This window comes from Equus caballus, chromosome 16, assembly GCF_041296265.1.
Source record: "Equus caballus isolate H_3958 breed thoroughbred chromosome 16, TB-T2T, whole genome shotgun sequence".
NCBI classification, from domain to species: Eukaryota; Metazoa; Chordata; class Mammalia; order Perissodactyla; family Equidae; genus Equus; species Equus caballus.
In genome coordinates this window covers 56,604,210-56,618,433 of record NC_091699.1, presented here as the reverse complement: position 1 = coordinate 56,618,433, position 14,224 = coordinate 56,604,210, and the positions used below count along the sequence as shown (strand labels likewise).

The 14,224-nt window shown below is 44.0% G+C and overlaps 1 protein-coding gene across 5 annotated transcripts in view; it reads left to right on the top strand.

Annotated features, from left to right (window-relative positions):
- ENTPD3 (ectonucleoside triphosphate diphosphohydrolase 3) overlaps window positions 1-14,224 on the top strand; it is a 35,445-nt gene that overhangs the window by 9,984 nt on the left and 11,237 nt on the right. For all 5 annotated transcript variants that reach the window (XM_001497906.5, XM_014731766.3, XM_005600810.4 and 2 more), the window contains 4 exons: window positions 2,390-2,507; window positions 10,036-10,186; window positions 12,322-12,481; window positions 13,452-13,685. In XM_001497906.5, coding sequence (XP_001497956.1) covers window positions 2,390-2,507; window positions 10,036-10,186; window positions 12,322-12,481; window positions 13,452-13,685 — 663 coding nt within the window. The remainder of the gene's footprint in view (window positions 1-2,389; window positions 2,508-10,035; window positions 10,187-12,321; window positions 12,482-13,451; window positions 13,686-14,224) is intronic.

Genomic DNA, 14,224 nt, shown 5'->3' with positions numbered 1-14,224 from the left:
TCTCCCCTCCTTCCCAGGAACCACATTGAGTTCCACGGATCTAGGCAAATGAACTCTGAAAACAGGTTAAAGACCAGTTTTTTCACTGTTGAAAATGTCGGTGAACGATGACGGGAGTGGGTCAGTGTTAGCCAGAAGTAGTGTTGGGCCTCAAGGTTGGCCCCTGTCAGCACCTCGGCAGTGCCTGAGGTGCAGCCATTTCTCCAGGCTCCCAGAGGGAAGTCTGTAGCTGCCCCCTACCCGGGTGCAAACTGGATCCCAGCTGAGTTACAGAGGAGAAGAGACGTTCTTCCTTTTTTCTGATCTTGGCTCAGCAGCCCCGAGCTTCATACACAGGGAAAACACGTTCTTTGTGAAAGGCTGGAATAAAGATTTGGGGAAAGGCAGGTACCCTCTGGAGTAGTTGTCCTCTTATTCTCTCTCTCCTCTTGTCAGCACCAGGCATGGAGGGGCACTGAAGGGGTGGTGATCAGGTCAGCAGTAGGAGGGAGGAAAGAAAGCCGACTGATATGCAGGCTCAGACCTCTTGAGGGCCTGGTTTCCTTCAGTTTTGACCTGTGCTTTAATCTCACCGGGAGCCTCTGCCTGGAACAGATAATGAACAATGCCTCCCTTGTTCGCCATGGGGGGGTGTCATGTCAGGATCCCAGTCAACACTCATCAGACTGAATGGCTGAGATTAAGAGGCTGTCCAAGTTCAAATACCAATGTATACAGGATGTTCTACTGCAATATAATGAAGAAGCTGTGATTGAGAAGCTGGAGCAACATTTTTTTATTTGGTCCCATTTCAAATGAAACAAGTATTTGTGATAGTAGAAAGTCGGAACCCTCCTAAATGTCTGGAATTGGGGAACTGGTTCAATAAATTATGCATCTCACAATGGATGTGATGAATGTGTTAAAAATGATGACATCAGTATTTTTACTGGCAGAGAGGGTTGTTCATCCTATACTTTTTAAGTAAGAAAAGAGCATTGGAAAAGACTGTGTACAGTACAGTCCTGTGTTGATTTAAAAATGTGTCTAAACACATTTATATATGTAGCTATTTGCACAGATGACCATTGGAAAAGATAGATAACAAGGTGTGAAAAGAATAGTTGGATTGAGGAGTGTTATTTACTTTTATTCTCTTTTTCTTGGTTTGTAATTTTATTTGTTTATTTTACTTTACTGATTTTTCTATATAGCCTGTATTTATTGAGCACCCACTAAGCATCAGGCATATGGTCTCCTATGGACATCTGCAAGTAAGTTGTCTCAAGATCAGGAAACCCAGAGATCTTAGACCTCTCACCCAGGGTCATAAAAGGGAGAATCCATCCGAGTGGACTTGCCACCACAACCCAACTCCATCTTCCTCCCTGGGATAAGCTAGGGTAACCCAACAGCGGTGGAATTGGGGAATAGCTGCCACCCAGAGCCTCTGATGCCCTGGGCTGGCTCCAGGCTCAACCAGATACTGACCTAGGTCAGCATTACTCATTCCAATCCCCATAGGCCACTGTCACATGCTCTTTTCTGATCAGGCTTGGTTCAGGCCTGGGCTGGCCCACACCTTCAGGTGAAGCTCCTTGGTGCCTGCCTCAAGCTGGGTGAGATGGCCCAGGAATCCCAGCCTACTCTCTGGTGCACGGCTAGCCCTGGCACTGCTCTGGCAATACCCTCCTATCCTTTTGTTCGTACACACGTTAGCAAAATGGGACAATGTTTCGACATTAGTTTGTCTTTTGTTTTTTCCTCCTTAATTGTGAATGCTTTCATTCTGAAGGCTGATGCAGATACTGATGTGTCTCTCCCTTGTGAGAACTTCTTACCTCTAGTGTCCTTTTGGTTGTTTATTTCCAGACTGGTAGGCCTGGAAGTTTGGAGAATAGAGGGCACCAGGGGACCGACCGTTCATTTCCCTCCTGAGACCCAGGTGGCTTCTGTCCCCCACCTCAGTGGTCTGGATGAGGAGGGATCAGGGGACCTGTCTTTGCACACAAGATCCTCGGAGTACTGATTTTCAACCTTGGCTGCATATCGGAATCACCAAGGGAGCTTTAAAAACTGTTGCTGCCTGGGCCCGCTCCCAGAGGTTCTGATTTAATGGAGTTTAATTAGGAGTTTTAAAAGCTCCCCAAGTGATTCCAAAGTGTGGCCAAGCCTGAGAACCATGCCCTAGAACACCTGGCCCACCTCATCCTGTCATCTTCCCCCACAATCCAAAGAGGTAAAGTTGGTTTGGAGAAAACAGTTTTTTCTTCTTGGTCAGCCCCTACCTAAATGAGGCAGTGTGGATTAAGCCCTTGAGAATATTTGGGGTTCTTAGTGGCCCAATGGGAAAAGAAGTCTTCAGAAGGGCTCGGCCCATTTCTAACTCTCCCTTTCTCTTTTTGTTCAGTATGGAATCGTGTTCGATGCTGGGTCTTCCAGAACCACACTCTATGTGTATCAGTGGCCAGCAGAGAAGGAGAATAATACTGGAGTGGTCAATCAAACCTTCGAATGTAAGGTGAAAGGTAAGGCCCAGAGCGAGTCTGGGAGGCCCAAAGGGAAGCAAGGGAGAGTCCTAATGTCCTCCAGAGGCTGGAGGGGTCCTGAGAAGCTACCTGGGGGCAGGGAATGAGCACTAACTGGGTGCCAGGAAAATAGGAGATCTTGTGCTTGGGCTGTTACTCATCGGTGCAGTGACCTTGGTCTGGTCACTTCCCTTCTCTGGGCCTCAGTTTTCTCATCTGTAAAACATGGAGGAGAAGGCGTGTCAAGAACTGTGAATGGTATGAGATTTTACCATGCCACACTTGCATGGATGCTGATGGAAGACAAAAGATTCCTGGGTTGGAAATGAAGGACTGTTTATTACTCACAGTAATAGCGGTAGCCAGACTATCAGCATTTTCTTGCACTAGTTCACTGAGCCCCACTTTGCACAGGATGATGTAAAGAGGGCTAGATAGTACCTGCGCATACAGCGGATTGTGTAACAGAAGAGGAACCCTGAGATTAGGGAATGTGAAACTTGTATTATGGGCACTGAGCATACTTGCCTTTTGCTCGGGGGGGAAACACTATCACTGTCTTCTGAGCCTGTTCATTATGCAGACATCCTTGTTAAAATAATCTAGAACAAAGGCAGTCAGTGCCTCTGCTCATAAGATATGTAGAAACATGAGAGACTTGTGGAAAATTGTATTCCCATAGGGAATTGCATTCCAATTGACTGTGTATGTCATTGGGGGAGGGGATGGGGTGGAGAGAGGGATGAAGATGGACAATATGTAAACAAACAGGCATGGTTCTATTCCAGTAAAGCTTTGTTTACAGACCCGGAAATTTTGAATTTCATTTGAGTCTCAAATGTTACAAAATATTATTCATATATGGGTTGGCCTGGTGGCGCAGTGGTTAAGTTCAAACATTCTGCTTCAGCAGCCCGGGGTTCACCGGTTCAGATCCTGGGTACAGACCTATGCACCACTTGTCAAGCCATGCTGTGGCAGGTGTCCCAGATATAAAGTGCAGGAAGATGGGCATGGATGTTAGCTCAGGGCCAGTCTTCCTCAGAAAAAAAGAGGAGGATTGGCAGTGGATGTGAGCTCAAGGCTAATCTTCTTCAAAATAAAAATTATTCATATAATTTTTCCCCACCTTTTAAAAAGGTAAAAACTACCTTAGCTCTCAGGCTGTATATAAAATGTGGTGAACTGGATTTGGCCTGTGAGCTGCCAACCCTGAAATAGAACCTTATCAGCTTCTTTAATGATCCTCCAGCAAACTCCCTTTCTCCTCCACAACATAGCCTGAATTTTATGTTGACTGTTTCCTTGTTCTTCTTTATAGTTTTGTCCTTATGCATTTAGTTTTTCCTGTTTTTGAAAATGGAATTAAACATTTATTCTTCTGTGATTTGTTTTGTTCGTTAACACTGGGTTTTTAAGATTCGTCTATGTTGATATGAGCAGCAGTAGCTTGTTCATTTCTCCCTGTTGATGGGCATTTGTATTTCCGTGGTTACTAATAAGGTTACTAATATCTTTTCATATGTTTATGACCGTTTCTGTTTTCTGTGAAATGTCAGCTCGTGTCTTTTGCTCATTTTCCTACTGAATTGCTTGACTTTTTCTTATTGATTCATTGGAATTCTTCATATGTATATTCTGAATATGAACAATATTATTGTATTGTTGCTAATATCCTCTCACAGTTTTTGGTTGTCTTTTTAGTCTCTTCATGGTGTCTTTTGATGACTAGAAGTTCTTAATTTTTATGTAGGTACAACTATCAATCTTCTCCTTTGTGGTCGGCTCTTTTTTATGTTTTATTTAAGAAATCCTTCCCTATCTCAAGGTCATAAAGATATTCTTCTATCAAAAGTTTTGTAATTTTTCCCTTTACTGTGAAGTCTTTAGTCCATATAATGAAGCCCAGTTAGTGTGTATGTCTGTGTGTGTGTGTGTGTGTGTGTGTGTGAGCACCCATGTGCATGTGCCTTTTTAAAAGCCACCCTCTTTAGAGTATTATGATCTTTGAGTTGGCCTAAGCTTCCCAACCAGTGTGTCCTGTATGGGTTACAGAATACACCCTCAGCCCACAAGACCAGAGATTAGAGACTCTGGACCAGTCCTTCCAGCCCCAGGCAACCTCCTAAATGTCCCTCCATGAGCCATCCAAATATAATAATTTCCTGGGGGTCATGGCATTGAAAAAGTTGGGAAGCAGAATTAGCCTTTCCCAAAGGAAGACCAAGAGCCTTCTTTGAATAGCCAGGGTTGAGTTTTGACCATCTGCCCTTCCATGGAGGGCAGCCAGCAGCTTACCTACCCTGGTGCCTAGATTTCACAGTTAGGTTATCTAGAAGCAGATGCTGAGAATTTGGGATATAAGGTAGAGATCCATGCCTGTGGAAGGAAGGGAGAAGAAGCAGGACTGGACAGAAGGAGAAGTCACACTGCAACATAGGCCTGACAACGCTTCAGCCAATCAGAGTTACCCTACATCGGGTTGCAATGGCCTGAAATTCTTGGGCTGTGATACCCTGCCACCATCAGTCGTCGGATGTTGCCATCCTGGGAAGAGCAAGACATTGAGCAAAGCAGCTCTCTGCAGCTGAGGTAAACCCTGAAGGAGCTGACAGCTGGGACAGTAAGTCTTTATTTGAAGGAGTATCTGCATGGCACTGCTCTGGACTCACCACAACGGGGGACTTGGATGTTGTCTGAGTGCTGCTTACATTGTTGTCAACAAGACACAGGCAGCATAGCCTTGTTCTGGCCTCGGCCAGAGATCCCATCTCTGTTCTCCTAACTTCTGAGCCATTTCCCCACCTCCAAGCATGAAAGAGGGCAGAAGGATGCTCCTGTAGAAAAAAGAGACCATCCTCTTCAAGAAAAGAGAGTATGGTGTAGAGTAGTGAGTAAGACCACCTCATCCCTCCTGTGTGAGCTCTGGAAAGTTATCAAACCTTTCTGAATCTTGACCCCCTCATCTTTTTTAAGATAAGAATCATCATAATAATACCTACCCCATAGGAATGATTTGAAAATTAAGTGATGTAATATATGTAAAGCAGGTAGCAAATACCTGGCATACAGTAAGTGCTCAATAAGTGTTAGCCATTGTTATTCATGGGGCACCACATTCTAGAGTTTCTGGTGGGTATTCTTTTTTTTTTTCTTGAGGATGATTAGCCCTGAGCTAACTACTCCCAATCCTCCTCATTTTGCTGAGGAACACTGGCTCTGAGCTAACATCCATGCCCATCTTCCTTTACTTTATATGTGGGATGTGTACCACAGCATGGCGTTTGCCAAGTGGTGCCATGTCTGCACCTGGGATCCAACCCGGCGAACCCCGGGCCACCAAAGTGGCGCTTAACTGCTGCGCCACTGGGCCGGGCCCCTGGTGGTTATTCTTGCCAAATGGCTACTCTGTTCCATAGTTACAAGATCTGTCTTTAGACCCAGGAAAGCAATTCAGCCAACTCAGTCCTGATGGCCCTCTGACTGTAGGGAGAGGTGGGACTTTGATGGGGAAGACATAGGCATTCTCTCAGGGGAAGGGCCCCTTGGCCCACCCCAGCTGTTGTGTAGGGGAGGGGCAGGGTCATGGAACCCACACCACATCCATAAATGGATGTTCCCCTCTTTGATCACAGTAGCCTTGAGGATCCATATAAACTCTGAATGACCAAATGACCACAAACTAAAGCTCAAATTACAGAGTTGAAGTTTGGCAAGTGTCATCCCCTTGGGGCCATGTGGCTTCTCCAAGGATAATTTGGGTTTCTGGTTTCTCAGTTGCAAATTTCCCCAGGACTCTTTTGCCTAGGTCATTCTGAGGAGGTAGTGAATGCTTGCTCACCAAGCAGTGTTTCCTGGATGCCCAGGCTCTCAGAAATTTCTTTGTCGGGGGGTCCCTGGGGAGTATTAGTCCTCCGTTGCTGCTCTTTTCCATGAGTTCACTGGGTGCTGCTGTTGCTGCTGGTCCTGTGCTGGTGTCTGTAGCTCTGGCTGCTGGTTGTAAAGCCATCTCCAGGAGGGACTGGTTCCCTGCATGCCGCTCATCTCTTTTGCACTGTGCAGGGCTCATGCCTGCTGCTGCCTTCCCCTACGAGGTACATTCATGTTTTCTCTTTAAGCCAGTGGGTAAAAAGTTTTCAAACTCCACTGAAGCCTAAACTTAACCATCTCCTCCACTGAAATACCTTAAAGAGTTGCTTCAGGGACCAGGCCACTACAATGTTGAAAAGCATCCTTTGCCAATTCTTGGCCCGAGCCCAAGCTGAGGCACATGTCTTTTGCTTCTGTCCCACCTTGAGTGAGTTTTGTGCTATCTGTCCAACCCATTCTCCCCAGATTGGCACTTTTAACTCTTTTTGGGGGGTAGAGGGGAGAGGGTGAATCTCAGTGTCCATGAACCTGTAAGTCCAATCTCCTCTTCCATCTGTGAGGCTTAAGGGACCTTATGCAAACAGACCCTCAGGTGACATGCTCAGATACCCCAAGTTTCAACCTTCTATCTTGCTCCTAACCAGCCCCTACCCAGAGACCAGCTCTAGCAGAATGTATTTTGTTTGCTCCAGATTGGACTGCATGATCCCCTTACTGTAGAGTTGCATTCTGGTTTGAAAATCTCATTGATTGATTGATTCATTCATGTATTTAATAAATTCAGATTGGGTGCCTGCTGTTTGCCAGGAACTGTTCTTGACACTGGAAATTCTAAAATAAACAAAATATACGAAGTCTCTGCTATTATAGAACTTAGAGTCTAATGAAGGAGATAGTAAATAAGTGGATATATAATCTGTCAGGGAGACATGTTGTGAAGAGAAATCAAGTGAGGGAGGTGGACAGAGACAGGATCATGCTATTTGGGACAGGATCATCAGGGAAGGGCGAAGAAGGTGAGAGTTGAGCAGAGACAAAATGAGACGAGAGGGTAACCAGGCAAATGTCCTGGGGACAATGTGCTAAGCAGTGGGAATGGCAGGGGAAGAGGCCAAAGGTGGAAGCTGCTCTGCATTTTTGAGGAAAAGCAAAGTGGCCAGTGTGCCTGGAGCTGAATGAGGAAGGGGAGGAAAGGTGAGAAATGAGACAAAGCTGTAGCCCAGCCGGCTGACCGAGGCCTTGGGATGCAGGAAGGGATCTGACTTTCACTTGAATGAATTTTCTTCAGAGTCTTTTGAAAGCCATGAGGAGATTCAGATCAGGGAACTAACATGATGTGACTTATAATTTTAACGGATAACGCGGTTGATGTAGAACGCGTGGTCAGAGGCTAAGATTAGAAGCCCGGGGACCAGGGCTCTGAGAGCAGTCCAGGTAGGAGATGAAGTGGCAGTGGTCTGGCCTACACCACTGCTTCTCAGCATGGGGCGATTTTGCCCCCTCTGGGAACATTTGGCAGTGTGGGGGGACATTTTTGATTGGTGATGCTGCTGGCATCTAGTGGTAGAGGCCAGGCATGCTGCTAAACCTTGTACACTGCACAGGACAGTCCCCACAGCAAAGAATTCTCCAGCCCAAAATGTCAGTAGTGCTGAGGTTGAAAAACTCTGATCTAGAATGGTTCTGGGAAAGGGGGTGAGAAGTGCTCAGATTTGAGAGCTATTTTGAAAGTAGAGCCAACAAGATTTTATGATAGATTCATTGTGAGCTGATGGTGCCTGAGCGTCAGTGCTGACCTGAGTAACTGTGTGCATGATGGGACCATTTCCTGAGAGTGGGGAACACTGGGAGTGGAGTTGATTGGGGGCATGACAGGGATTAAGTTGGAGATGCCTATAAATCATCTAAGTTAGGGGACAGCAAACTTTTTCTGTAAAGAGCTAGGTGATAAATATTCTTTACTTGTTGGCCATATGGCCCCTGTTGTACCTATTCAACTCTGCCACTGTGGTGTGAAAGTACCCATAGACAATATGCAGGCAGATTAGGATGTGTCTATTTCAGGAAAACTTTATTTATGGACACTGCACATGCCTAATGGGATATAGCCTAAGGACAAAAAGAACTTTGAAAAGATCTTAAACTGTTTTCAATAATCATACAGTTGGTGGGTAGTGCTGGTATTATTATACTGAGACTGTTATGTGTGGATTGTGAAATAAAGCGTAAGTTATTAAGTTGAAGTTGCTTGAAAACAGGATTTTTAGCATAGCAAAAAAGATAAAGATATAAGATCCAACAAGTTAAGTAAAACCTGTAATTTTGAATTAGAAGTACCAGTAAGAATTAGCGATATGTTTTCTCTTGAAATAAAGTTTTCCCTAGGTCTGTCCTCTGAAAAGACTTGCAGTAGGCACCCTGGCTTTGAAATTTTGGACATGAAATACCATTACTCATGGTTAAATTGGAAGGATATTGCAATTGAAATCTGTATTTTTTAAGCTGATAAATAAAGGGAAAGAGTCACACACTTTTCCTGCCTTCCCTGTACAAATTGTACTGTAGGGGAACCAAATGGTTAATGGTGGGGAAGTTTTCCTCTTATAAAAGCATTTTAGGTAATAAGTGAAACAAGAATGATGGAAATAAAATATCACCATTTCATAAACCCTAATGGACTAATGGATCTGAGCAATCATCATTGATGCCTGCTAAGGGTACAAAGAGAAACAGCCGGACACATGTGCCTCCTATTGGACGTGCACATTAATCCCAACACATCGTTCTCTCTGAAAAAGTTCCAACCTGAATCTGATTAATTCTCTGCATTCAGTTATGTGTGCGTTCAATATATAGGAAAAATCGGGAACAAATAACATGTTAATGAGCCACAGGGATACAATCACCAAATTCTAGGCTGTGGGAAACTCTGCAGGACAAATAAAATGGCAAGGAAAACAATTTTTTAATTACAAGGAAAAAAAAATAGAAAGGGAGGGCAGAACCTATAGATTGAAAGAGACTTAAGAGACATACCAACCAATTGCAATGGATGGAATTTATTTCAAGCTAGATAGAAAGAGAGAGGTGGGGGAGAGAAAGGGAGAGAAAAAATATGAATCTGGAGGAAATGTGAACCTTAACTAGATTTTTTTTATTATATTAAGGAATTATTTTTAATTTTTATAGATATAATAATAGGACTGGGTTATGCTTCTTTAAAGAATTCTTGTATTTTAATGACATACTAATGTCCTGATTATGGAATGGAATGGTAACATGTCTGCAGCTAGCTTTGTGGGGAGAGAATGAGAGAGAGTGCGGATGAAGCAGGAGTTGATTGATGTTGAAGCTGTGAGGTGGGTGCACGGGGTTCATTATACTGTTCTTCCTCTTTTATTTATGTTTGTAATTTCCGTAATGAGAAATGTTTTTTAAGCACATGCTGGCTCTTTGTTTTCATCTTTGTAATTTCTTTCTTCCAGATTTTGTGAGTTGACTCATCATTGTGACCACATGGAACATAGCACATCCACCTGTTTCCAACCCTCTACTAAAACCCACTAATTTCCAAAGCTGATTTGTTTTCTATTTAAAAATTGTATTGCTCTTGTCGGTTCCTGGGAATGCTAACAATTGCTGACTGCTTGCTTTGCAGGCCCCGGAATCTCCAGCTATGGGGGAAACCCCCAAGATGCCCCCAAAGGCTTTAATGATTGCATGCAAAAAGTCAAGGGGCAGATTCCAGCCCACCTCCATGGGTCTACCCGCATTTACTTGGGGGCCACAGCTGGGATGCGCTTGCTGCGGTAAGGCCCGAAATGGCACAAAGGAGCCCATTTGACCAAAATAGCCAAGAATGTGTTGAATCTTGCCAAGAATGGAATTCTGTTTCTTGGAACATATCTGAAGGAAAGAAACCCATATTCTGCCATAAATTTAGGCTATTAAAGTTGGGAAACTCTTAGCTTTATTTTAATACCCAGAAAGAAACAGTTCTAAAATTGATTCCCTTTCCCTTGGTGATTTTACTGAGGACTCGGAAAGAAGGAAGGTAACATGAAATCTGCTCGTGGGGTATGCCTCTAATTTTTTGGAAAAGTAGAAACTGTTTTTGACACCTGGTATTTTTACACCTGTACACAACCAGCTTCACTAAGTGCGACCCATAGCCATGGAGCTTCTTCCCATGTACGAAATGTCGCTGAGATCTGCTTTAAAATAATGAAATTTTTGCACCTCATGCCAGTCAAAGCCTTTGGAGTTATTATGAAACAAACATCTCATTTCATTCAATTACCTTCTAAATTTGCAACCATGACTTTTAGCCCAGGCGCGCTGTTTGTGAATGTCCTTTCTCTTCATTTTTTTCTCCACTATAGTATTTCCTTGACTTTGAAATAAAAGAAAAATAGTTCGGCAAAAAAAGAAACACCACAAAAAAACAGCAAACCTAAATCTCTACAGGGTAGAGGCTGCTCCAGACTTTGAAAACAAGGTTTCATCCCCAAAAGATGACACTCATTCTGCTTCTAAGCTGCTTTGTGTCTGATTCCAGTGATGTAAAATCATATGTGTGGGCATGCGGAAAATATAAAGGAACGAGCAAACACGATCATCAAAAGAAATCTGGGAGCACTTGCAGTTGGATTGGGCCTTTCCCTTATAGTTTTCCTATCTTTATTTCTATTCCTGTGTCCTGGTTGACCATAGAATGGGGAAGGAAGTCCACTTTCTTTGCTCAGTTTTGGAGTCTGCATTGTGTTTGAAATTTATTCTTTACCTGAAACAGAAATGATGTAGAAATTCCTCCGTCTGAGTGTTCTATCTTATGGAAACAGTTCTTAAGAACCTGACTTTTTCTTGGTTGCTTTTTTCTCCCAGTCCTCTCAGTAAGAAATAATTAAAAGGCTCTGTCGTTTATAGTTTGTGACACAAACCGTGGAATAGAAAGTTCACCACTTGGGGAAAAAAAGTGAATGTCCCATTTGAATAAGTTAAATATTAACTCCTCTTTGTTAAAATGTCTCTGATGGTGATCCATTTCTTCTGAGGAACTAGCGGACATTTTAATTGCTACAAAAGTCAAATATAAAAAAACAGTTAATGAGAATCAGCTGGGATGGGAACTGATCAAACTGGGAAAACTTGGATTTCATTTCCAAGCAGTGGTATTTTGCCACTGAACTGGAATGTACTTCCGCTTGTAGCATTGCACTTAAGCCATATGCCCCTGGCTTTCTTAACTCACTGATAAAAAGGAAACTAATCTCCCTAATGAGCTTTCTGCTGTAGGCTGAAATGGCAGGAGATGAATGAAATAGTAACGCTATGTCATGGGTGATATAGTAATGCTATGTTGCCACTGTTCCATGGGTCAGCACACTGATGGATTTTAATCCAGTGACAGCCATTATGGCCATGGTATCCTCTCATGATGGAGCTTTCCCAAAGATTGAAGCAGTGATAGCTGAAAACTCAATCTTCTTCCTTCCCTTCTTCCTCCTAAGTGCCCCTTTCTTCTGGGCTGATGAGGGCTTCTTTATTTGGTGCCCCCAAGAGATTGTTTACACCACTCCCATGACTTCAGCAATTTCCTTTCCTCTGCTGATCTGAGACAGAGCAATGGTGATTAAGCAGGAGGCTCTTTTGATTAGCTGGTTGCTAGAGAGTGGGACAGGAACTGATAAGGGGAGAGAACAAGTGGTATTTTTACTGTAGGCTGTTTTCCTGCTTGGCAGTTTGACTGCTAACAAGTGCATCCTGCCTTCACATGGTTGCCTGGGAGGCTTCAACTTGCAAGAGGGGTTGCCATGTCTCGCACACATCTGGAAAATCATCCCTGCCCGCAGGGGTGGGCAAGCCTACATTTTCACCTGAGCGAGATTATTTGAAGACTGTGTTGTCTGGACACTCAGCCTTTTGTGTTCTGTGCCTTGCACAGGTTGCAAAACGAAACAGCAGCTAATGAAGTCCTTGCAAGCATCCAAAACTACTTCAAGTCCCAGCCCTTTGACTTTAGGGATGCTCAAATCATTTCTGGGCAAGAGGAAGGGATATATGGATGGATTACAGCCAACTATTTAATGGGAAATTTCCTGGAGGTGTGTGAAAACAAATGCATGGGTTTTAATCTTGCTGTTTGTTCCGTCCCCTGTGGGGGGTAGCGTAAGCAGAGGTGCATGCCAACAGGGGCATCTGTCCTGTGTCATTTCCATTGTGTAGTGCATTAGGGAAATACGTGTGAGATAACAGCTAAGAAAAGACATGTATAGCTTGGATCATGAGCAGGACCAAACTGGGGAGAGGGAATATCATCACTTTACTAATAAGTGATGATATTTTTCTGGTAAGAAATTGGAGGGATCTAAATCAAACCCTGGGCAATGGGTCCTTTGAAGGGCAGCTGGAGAGTGACTCTTCCAAGAAGTTCCATAGCCTTCTGGAATTTACAGAGCCCTCAGGCAGTCTGCTTCCCGACTCATTCTGCGTCCCCAGGCCTCCTTACAGTCCATTCCCCACACTTCCTGCTCCTTTGGTGAGGAAAGCTGACTCCAAGAGACAGTCACCATGTTACAGAGGGCATAAACTGAAGGCACTCACACCATATCCAGCCCAAGATCTAATTTGTTCCCCTTCAAATGTATTTTAAAAGTTTTAATTAATTGCCAACAGTTAATGTTTTATAAATTTCACATAAAAGTCTAGCTTTCTAGTTTCTCCTGACCCCCTCACTCCCCAAAAGTTGGAAGAGCTGCTCACAGTAGACTCACATTCCTGCATGGCAAAACTGACTGAAACAGAGTGTAGCTCATGCACTCCCCAGTTTGCCACACTCCCCACCATTCCCTGTTGTATACCCCAATCTAATTCACTCATTTATGTTACCTGTCCAGCCTCTGTAAGCATTTGAGTTCACTATGCCCAAAGTAATGAAGAGATTTGGTCCTGAATGTTCCCCATGTCATACTTCTTGGCAATAAGAAATGGGTCTTGGGTCCAGAGTGGAGAATCCTAGGAAAACAGAGACAGTGCTTTTGGCCTTTTTTCTTGCTTCCTTTTCCCACTGTGCAGAAGAACCTGTGGCATATGTGGGTGCATCCGAATGGAGTGGAAACCACAGGTGCCCTGGATTTAGGTGGTGCCTCCACCCAAATATCCTTTTCCACTGGAGAGAAGGTGGGGCTGAACACCAGCGACATCATGAAGGTGTCCCTGTACGGCTATGTGTACACGGTCTACACACATAGCTTCCAGTGCTACGGCCGGAACGAGGCTGAGAAGAGATTTCTGGCGATACTCCTTCAGGTACCTGAGCTGGGGCAGCAGGTGATCCCTTGGGGGTCTTAGCTGAGGGGAGGGTGCCTTGCCTTCCAGGGTTCCTCCTTTCCTCTACAGTTAGAAGATAGATAGAAACAACAGCATTTTCCAAGGGCCAAGTGCTGTCTCTCTCGCTGTCTGTCTGTTGTATTGACCACTTCCAGTATATTTGAGTCAGAAGTCCAGGGAAATTCCACAGCTCCAGATGTCTTGTAAGTGATTCAAGACCTGGGCTCCATTTATGGACACAAACTGTTTTAAATCAGTAGCTAAATAAGCCTGAGAATTTTGAAATTCCCCTGAGTGCAGACAAAATAATAAAAGTGGTCACAAGAGAAATGCTTGCTAATGGGGAGAGGGCAGATTCCTCCCCAGGCTCTGTCTCTTTTAAGATGGGCCTATATTAGGCAGTTTTGGGGGGTTTTTTAAAAGATTTTATTTTTCCTTTTTCGCCCCCAAAGCCCCCCAGCACATAGTTATGTATTTTTAGCTGTGGGTCCTTCTAGTTGTGACATGTGGGACACCAC